We start from the raw sequence: 9,879 nt of genomic DNA on the forward strand, positions 1-9,879 counted from the left end.
CTACCAAGGAAAAAGTCCAAAAACATCTGTTTAGAAGTTATTTATATTTTCTCAGAAGTCATCAGTAAAACTAAGAACTGATTTCTCTCCCTTCAAGAACTCAAAAGATGGTCATATATCATCAATCTTATTTATCTCTGCAACCTTGCAAAGGCAACAATGCAGATCTTACAATTTTATATCTTATTCCTTCCTCCTTTCTATAGAACTCACTTTAAAGATTAAAAGGAAATGAATATCTGACAATCTAAATAAACAACAAAAATCATTGCCAGGGACAACCCCAAATTAAAAATTTATGCTGTAATGCCTTCATTCTCTCCATATCAGACACTAGAGACATTGACTCTAAAGGAGTTCTCTCTTATAAAAGTATCCACTTTCAACATATGAACATATGTTGATCTAAAATTCATGTTTTCAAAACACACACACACACACACACACACACACACACACACACACACACGCTACTTCGCTATCTTGTCTAACCGATTACTTATTGTATATGGACACATCCACGTCCTTCTGGACATCCTACAGACATCTTCAGCTTTAATATATCTAAAACAGAAAGCAGATCATTCCCATTCCTAGTCAGGTTCATCTTTTACTTTCCCAGTTCAGAATTGCTTTTGCTTCAGTCTCTCACCTCCTCCCTCTATCACAACCCCCACAGCCCATTAATTATAACGCTATGTGCATTCGACTTCTCAAATACCGGAAATAACCTTCAGATCATGGCCCTGGTTACCCCCAGCTTGCCTCTGTATCTGCTCAAACGTAGATTATTGATGAAGCCTCTGTTTTCTCCTGGTGTAACCCAATGCCTTCCTCCTTCATATCCTGAGTTCAAATCCTCCAGTGACTACTCCCCAGTGCCTACGTCTTAGAATTGCACCAATGTCTTCATGGCTGCCTCTCAGACCTAGCCATCTAAAGCCCATACAATGTTCCCTGTGTTCTGGTGATGCCAAAGAATTTCTGGGCACTATAACTTGATCTAGCTAGCACTCCACCACTTCTTCCACCACCTCTGTCATTCTGGTTCCCTTATACTATCGACCCATGAAGGTGTGCTTAGTAAGTCTGCTCTGGCTGTCACTTCCTCTGGACATTGCTTCCCTTGGGCACCTGAATGGAGAATTCTCTTTCTTTCTGCTTCCTGCTCAACTCAGGCTATCCTGATTTTCCTGTGTTTATGTACTATCAAATTTATTATCTAGATTATTTGTTGTCTACGCCCCTCTATATAAAATTTAAGACTATAATGTAAGTCCCGAAACTTTGAAGTGGTTAGAGAAGAGTACAGAGAAAACACTTGATGACTTAGGCATAGGCAGTGGACTAGGACTACAATAACCCCGAACACAGCAAGAGCTGCTACTGATGGATTGCATCAAGTTAGAAAGCTTCTGCACAGTAAAGGAAACAATTGTCAGAGTAAAGAGACATGCTACAAAATGAGAGAAAATCTGCTGGTTATTCATGTATGAAAGATTAATATCTGCAAAAGATAAAGAACTCAAGAAGTAAAACACCAAAAAGGCAAATTATAATCAAAGCAATAAACAGGCAAATTAATTCAATAGATTCTTCTCAAAGTACAAATCCCAATAAATTTACAAAATAATGTTCATAAATGATGATCCTCAGCCACCAGAGAAATGCAAATCAGAACTTCACTGAGATTCTCTCTCATCCATCATCCAAGTCAACATGACTATCATCCACAAAACAAATGCTTGCGAGGACAAAGACAACAACTTAACACTGTTGGCTGGAATGCAAATTAGCCAATCTACTGTGAAAATACATATGGAGGGTCCTAATAAAACCAAAACTGTGGCACTAGAGAGATGGCTCAGTGGTTAAGGGCACTCACTGCTCTTCCAGAGGTCCTGAGTTCAATTCCCAAAAACACATGGTGTCTCACAACCATCTGTAATGGGATCTGATGCCTTCTTCAGATGTGTCTGATAAGAGCAACAGTGTACTCACATACATAAAATAAATAAATCTTTTTAAAAACACCTAAAAATGTAACTACTACATTATCAAGTGTTATTGCTCTGGTTATATACCCAAAGGGTATTAAGTCAGCATATCACCATGTTTACTGTGGTCCTCTCCACAGTAGCCAAGAAATAGAATCAGCCTAAGTGCCTGCCAAAAGATGGAAAGAAGATGTGCTGTAGATAAAGATTAATAGATATATGGATGGATAGATAGATAGATAGATAGATAGATAGATAGATAGATAGATAGATAGATAGATAGATAGATAGATGATAAAAACTTAGATAGTGGATGTGGGTTGCCCTGAAGCTGTTTGTATTTAATGCTAATTATGCTTCCCCAAGAGGGGCTGCCTAGGATGAGGAGTGAATCATGTATTCAGGTGACTTCATCAGAACTTTCTCCCCATTTTAACTTGTAAAATAAAGGCGAGAGTTGGTGATTGGGCAGGGGAAGGGAAGGTGGAGCTGAAGAGTTGGAGGGGGGGGAAGAGATGTGTTATTTAATATTCACTGTCATTTACATTACACTTCACTGACATTTTTCTGCTTCAAACACCTATTATGCACCTATTGATCTCTTTTTGTTGGGTTAGAAGATACAACTTAGGTTATATTTCTATGAATGTCTCTTCCCTGACAATAACCAAAATATAAAGGGCACTTTATAAATACCTGTTGAACTTAATCAGCCTGTCTGAATAATGGATTCAGAAGACCCACCTACCTGATTATTCTCTCTTCTGGAAAGCCCCAAACCTGAATGGATAGTAATTTCTCAAGCTAAAGATGAAGACCAGCCAAAACTCTGACTGTAGTTTCCGGACAACCTGACTTGATAGCCATTGGTTCCCTTTGTCTCCTAAATCCTTTCGTTTTCCGTGGGAGGTACTGTTGTACAACGTGGGTAACCGATTGAGTCAGGATACTTTATAAAGCTTTATTTCGCCACGATTTCAGAAAAGGCTCTAACCAGATGGTTAGTACATTCTGATTTTTAGAGCTGGGGACGCTTTCTGACTAAAAATAAATTAGGGGAAGGGGAAGCTATTGCACAGTTCCTTGTATGTGAGACACTGAGCCAGCAATTCTACATTTCCTCCTCCGTAAGGGACTCGGGTACAACCATCTACATTCCCAAGTAAGTGAACAAGGTGCATAGAACTTAGTACCTTCTCCAAAGGCAAACAGTGAGCCAGTGGTTGACTAGAATTCATCCAGCTCCCTGTGCAGCCACAAATCTCAGGCCTTTCCCCTGGACTGGGCTGCCTCTCCAGGTGCAGCACATTGTGTTTCCCGGGTCTTCTTCCTGTGATGTATGCGTGCACATGTCCCTTTATGTCTTTGGTATCTGGGTCTCTCATGACCCCAAGCCCAGGCTCGAATGTCTCATACAGCTCATTCATTCTTGTAAATCTCAGACTCTATGTGAATAGGAAAGAATAGGACAGATGTGAGAACACACAAGGTATCACACAAAGGCCACTCAAGTCTATAGCCTGCCTCGAAGTAGTGTGGCTTTCAGTGAACTATACAAACAGTCCTACCCTTGCTTGTCTGCATGCACTGATTGATTTGAAGGGCAGTTCAGGAATCCTTAGACACCCTCCTGCCCAACGATATCATAGACAAAGCGATGTAAGGTGACATTGAACAGCCAAGGCTACGCCATTCCTTTTGTCAGCACTGGACCTAGAGCAAAAGCAAAGACAGAACATCAATCATCACTTACAGAAGATTGTCATGGCCATCACACTTTCCAAATACTCCCAAGTCTATTCCACATTCTCTTAACAGCCATGACTGATGGGATGAAGGGCAGAGGAGAAGAGGGTTGTCACGGTAGGAAAAACATATCCAGAGGATGATTACTCACTCCACTGACTTAATCTCGGCTAGCAGACACATCGATAAAAACATTCAGTAACCCAAAAGTCTGGCCCAGGAGTAGCCTATAAATGGCAGTTATGGGCCCCCTGCAAGGTCAAAAGGGACAGAGGTGTAGTCTGCTGAAGGCTGAAAGTGTTCCCAGAAGCTTCATCTCTGTGGCCTTGCTGGGCACTCCAAAGACAAGGGTGAACTGAGTTCAGTCTGTAGCCAGAGAGCAATCAGTTGATCTACTGGATATTAGGAAGGGCTTCTAGTTTAACGCCCTGTCATTTGTCTCTGTCACGGGTGAACTTTGGAACAAAGTGCTCATTCTGTTTTGTGACAGGGAAAGAATTTGGGGTGCAACTATTTCACCCTCTTGATGAAGATAGATACAAATCGTTCCAATTTTCAACTCCTAAAAGGACACAAAGTACAAGCACAAGAAACATATTCTGGATTGTTCCCATCCCACTAAATTTGCAGAGCATGCCTGGCTGTACCCGTGAGTGCACGTGTATTGGTCAGAACATGTGTCCCCACGAGGGTTTGGGGAACTACCATCAACTTATGGCTCAGAAACAAATGCTCAGAAAAATAGAGTACTTGGGAACTCTAGTTTGGCCTTTGTGTCCATGTGAGCACACACAGGCTGATGGGGATAAGAAATCAGAGAATATTCATTTTCATTACTGAAGTTTGGTTTCAAGGAAGTGCACATTTTTAAGGGGTAACTGGGGCGTCTGTATTTATGCATGAGCTGTTCATAAAGATAGTAGGAAGAGAGATGCAGGAAATAAAGTTTGGAAGGAAGTCCATGTTCATGGAATAGAGCAAGTTAGAATTTAGCTGGTCATACAGAAATGATGCTAGACATGATAAATTTAAGAATGTTCTTTGAGGGGCCCATGAGAAGGCTCAGCAGGTAAAGGCGCTTGCCACCAAACCTGGCAACCTGTGTTTCATCCATTGTATCCACATGGTGGAATGAGAGAATTGAATCCTGCACACTGTTGTCTGGCCTTCATACACACACTGTGGCAAACACGCACACACACACACACACACACACACACACACACACACACACACACACACACCCTGCACACACACAGTGCACACTAAATCAATGTAAAAACATTAAACGATGTTATCTGAAGGGATTTGGAATATAGCTCAGTGGTAGAGCACTTGCCTAGAATGCCCTCAGTTTGAATGGATTTGGTTCTTGGCATATTATACAGAAATGTAAAGCCACAAAGGCTGTTTGAAAACCTAATAAAATATATTGACTCTATGTAGGTAAGTTGCAGGAAATTGAGAGGGAACGGTGATGAGAAATGCCAGAGGGGATGTGGGGATAAAGAAGAAACACCGCTGCCCAAAGTGCCACAGTGACTGTTGGGAGAAATGCCAGGAGCCCTCAAAACCATCTTCCTAGAATATGCTGTCTCCCCACAAAGGAGGGGAGTTTCCCAGGAAGTGTTCTGAGGTTCAGAAAGCAAAATTCACACCACTTTAAAGAGTAGAATAAAAAAAAAATCTTTGTGTTAGTTTCAGTCCTTTGTTTACACCAAAGATAGAAACATATCAAACGGCCACGTGTTGCCTTTCTCCTTCCTTATTTCTCCTTTCCCTTCCTGCAAACATCCGGATCCCTCAAGGACATTAAATATTGGCTTAATTGAGTCTTAAAACCCAGGAACCCATAAATGTTTACAAAGGGTGGCTAAGAAACTCTTAATCCTTAAAGTGCTGTACATTTACCTTGAAGGAAAGCAACCAGAACAAGCAGATCCCCAAACTAAGCTAAACCCTAGAACACGACTTGAGGATAAGTTTAAATGGTGATGTGGGGACCTTTTCTCAGACTATAGACACTTTTAAAAAACAATCACAAACATGGTATGAGTGAGTATTTGATACTAAGTCAGAGTCCTTTCCTTTCAACTTTACTGTCACTCTTAGATGCACAATAAAAAGGGGTGTGTCGAATCTGAGCTTGCTCAGGACTTAAACTTTGTGCCCCGGAAGTGAGCACCTTTTATTCACTGAGCTGTAAACTGTCTCAAGTAGTTGGGTGATTTATTTATGTATTTGTTTGTTTGTTTTTTATGGGCTTTTAAGTGCACGATACCTCTTCTCCTTTAAACAAAATCATCAGAATAATGTTATCTAAGCTCCCCCAACATCCATTGATATTAGACTGAAGACACCGACCCTTGACCAATAACAAATTTGACTTACCCAGCTATTACCCATGTGGCATTTGTCCCCACCCCTTCATTTATCTTCCACAGACAACAGCAGAGTGCCTGGCATTTCAACAAGGATTTCTTTTGTCTTTTGCAATTGACAACCAGTGCAAGATAAGAAGAATTTCAGTTGTTTTAGATATGTCTGTTTATTATTTGCTTTTCTCTCAATTATAGTGTGGTATATGTATGTGTGTTTGTGTGTGTGTATAAATGTCATATTTTATCCAAATGGCTAGAAGAAGCTTTTTATACTTGTCGGCAGCTGAACATGCAGCAAACGCTCACCACCAAACAAGAAATGAGCAAATCACTCTTTTTAGAAAAAAAAAAGAATCAATGAATTTTTGTGTCAGATTAAATTGCCTGGGGAGTTATGGATCCTTTGAACTCTGATATTCTTTGACTTGAGAGCTATCTTAATTAGACTCTGAATATATATCCAAATATAAACACATATTTTACATGTATACACTTCGGGCTGTAGCATTTCCCATGCATTTTATACTCCCTTTCTCTAACCCATCCAGGACAGAACATTATTCCATCCCGTGAGCAACAGCTGTATGGACTGCAACCCTGCAGAGAAGAAGGTTTTCATGGCCAGATGTGACCCTCTGTCCGAGACTCAGCAGTGGATGTTTGAACACATCAACATGACTGTTTTAGAAAAAATTAGCCATTATGCCATCTCCTAGAAAAGAAAGAAGAGCGATTACCTACAGGTTGTGAACTGTGTTGTTGCAGGCATCTGGATCAAAGGAGTCAGGAATAACATTTCCTAGATCCAGGAAGCCTGGTTGAAAGACGTGTGAAGGCCATGTTGACGTAGGCTGTCCGGGAGAAGTTCCTGCATCTGAAGAACTTGGCTGAGATCCTCACCAGCTGCTTCTGAGAACTGAGACTAGCAGTTCCCTTGCTGGCCAAGGGTAAAGATTACTTAGGAACTTTCACCTCGACTGCTGAGTTAATCAACCCTAGCATTTCTCAGGTCAAATCCTGCAGTAGTGAGTAGCTATGAATGGATCCTATTAATCGGGTGGGAGGGGGGTGGAAACAGAGCGCATGACTGCTCTGGCAACCTGAGGCTACCACAGGTCTAGAACTAGCCACGCTTAAGGGGTGAGCTGTACTCTTTGGTGCCATTCTCTAAGAGTGGGTTAAGCAGGTTTAACCCTTTCAAGTGCTGCAGATGATTTTAGAGTGCTCATGCCATTTTTCTCTTTCCTTTTGTCTTCTCTTTAAACAAGGGTACATGACGTTGAAAACTTACACTACATACTCTCATCTACACATACTCTTTTCCTTCAAAGGCCCATGTTATCTGTCATGGTTCATTAGAGCTCATGGTTCACCAATTAGCTGAAGTTCTAATCCAGTGACCTTAGATGAATCCAGTTAGAAACAAAAACAGACCAACAAAACCTATGCTACCAGGTTACTCCAAAGAAAGATTTCACATAAGCAACAAAATATCCCAAGCACCCACACACATACACACACACACACACACACACACACACACATACACTCACACACACTCACACACACGCACACTCACACACACACACATACACACATACACTCACACACATACACATACAGTCACACACACATACACACACACACAACATGCACACAAGTTAGGGCAGAAATTTCCCTGGGAAATCTATTTTTACTTTTCTATTATTTTTAAATAAAAATCTGATGTTTGTCCAGTCATAATTTTTATTAAAGAAGGTATTGGAGTGGGCTCCATGTAATTTGTTTAGTCTATCTTAAATAAATCTTCACTCCAAGTGATGTGGAAATGGCCTCATTCACTTTAATTCTGTTTAATTGGGGAACTTTAAGAGTGGTGTTATTTAATGATTAGTTTTGAAGCCCCTCCCTCTTATGGATAATAATGGTATTGTTTTATTCAGAAGCCCAAAAAGGGATTACATTTCTGATGCCATTTTCTGTTAATGGATAATATTTCAGGGGTATCAAAAAGAGAAGTAACTTCAAAACTAACTAAATTAGATATTTAAACCTTAAAATAAATTTTCCCTTTTCCATAATGATGGAGTGAGGAGAAGAAAGTGCAGGAATGAAGATCCATCTTTAGAGGGGAAAACCACACTTGCTATATAGTCTCTACTTGTGAGTCCAGCTTGTTCCTACATTGCTTTTACTGCCTTTTGAGATCGTTTCCTTGTTAATAAAAATATATACATTGAGATGATCTATGTATTTTGGACATAGATCACTGAAGTTCCAGGACAGGAAGATGCAGAAGAGTCTACCTTTTCTGTTGTTGTTCATTTTGTTTCTCTTGTTTACTCTGTTTTTAAAGTAAGTATGAAAAGTCCAGAGAGGCCCAGCTTCTGGTGGGCTCATCACCTGGACGCCTCACTCCTGTCCTTCCCTCAGATGCCCAATTATTCAGAAGCCTAGTATATGACATATCTTCTAGAAAATGTGCAAGATCATTTTCTGTCCTCTAACCCTAATCAAAACATACATTAGACGACCCTGCTAAGAATTGGGGAAGGATTACGTCAGTATCTTTACTGATAATTTTTTCAAGCATTCTTCCAAAAAGCTGTTCTTAAACAGACTGTCACTGAGATCTTTTGTGTATGTCAAGTGATCTTGACACAGTTAAGATGCATAGTGGAGAAAATCAATAATGAGAAATTATCCTGTGTGCAGAACATCTCTAAGGAGTGAAGAAGGATTTATCTCAGATGTTCCGAGACCAATCTGACTGGAGACACAGATGATTCTATAAAAACTCACATTATGTCATTAAACAATTGATTGCTACTTACAATTGTACCAAAGACACACCCTGGGTTGCGCACCCTGGAGGCACAGATTTGTAGTAATCTCTTAGGATGCGATAGTTATGGCTAACTCACCAGGCCCTACCCTAAGTGCTACAGCATTTTAGAGAGGTACACAGTGATCAATCTATATTAAACAGTATTTAAAAAATATTTTTTTCTTTAAACACAGAATGAAAGCTTGGGACATTAAATCCGAAATTGAAACTTCGAACTCGGGGCCAGTCGTTAATTGTGTGCACAGTGGGAATGTACGGATGAGGTGGAGCCTGGGGAGTCTGCCCCTAGGAGGGGAGGGCAGAGCCCTGCCCAGTAAAGCACATTGGAAAAGGTGTTTCCTATACCACTGGAGGGCAAGCTTCCACTTGCTTGAAATACACAATCTGAAAAGCATAAAACTATGTAGGTTTGCACTTTCAATTAGCAAGAGGGATAGAAGAGTCCTCAGAAAGACTATTGTTCGTGGGAGTAAAATTCTTTGAAGAGTTCGATGGTAGCGCCCATATATTCTTTCCTCAGAATGAGGGGTGATATAAAGTTAATGCATCACAGACTTTGCTATTTCTCCATCATAAGAGACAGTTCTGGTGGAAGTAAGAGAATAATTAATTTTAAAAACCCTTTCATGTATTTACAGTGGAAAAAAATGATGCTGTAACATGATGTTTCATGTTGGGAACTAAGAGTATGATTCATCCTTTTTCAAGGCTGGAGGAGAACCTTGGCAATAATGATATACCGGCTTCTGTGTCTGCTGTTATTTACGGATAGGAATTGAATCACATGACTGTTTTTAAATGTATTCATTCTATCAGAAGCCCCAGTGAATAATGCAAGCTCTAGGACTATTTTGTGAATTGATAACATAGAACTTTATACAATAAATGAATAACACATAATGCAAAA

At 40.2% G+C, this 9,879-nt stretch overlaps 1 protein-coding gene across 2 annotated transcripts in view; it reads left to right on the forward strand.

Annotated features, from left to right (window-relative positions):
* Positions 1–9,879, forward strand: part of Galntl6 (polypeptide N-acetylgalactosaminyltransferase-like 6) — a 1,251,036-nt gene extending 1,241,157 nt beyond the window's left edge. The window contains exon 13 of one of the 2 annotated variants that reach the window (XM_017600182.3): positions 6,673–9,879. In XM_017600182.3, coding sequence (XP_017455671.1) covers positions 6,673–6,840 — 168 coding nt within the window. In that variant the 3' untranslated portion in view covers positions 6,841–9,879. The remainder of the gene's footprint in view (positions 1–6,672) is intronic. The other variant, NM_001135756.1, reaches the window with a different exon arrangement.

Source organism: Rattus norvegicus, chromosome 16, assembly GCF_036323735.1.
Source record: "Rattus norvegicus strain BN/NHsdMcwi chromosome 16, GRCr8, whole genome shotgun sequence".
Taxonomy (NCBI): Eukaryota; Metazoa; Chordata; class Mammalia; order Rodentia; family Muridae; genus Rattus; species Rattus norvegicus.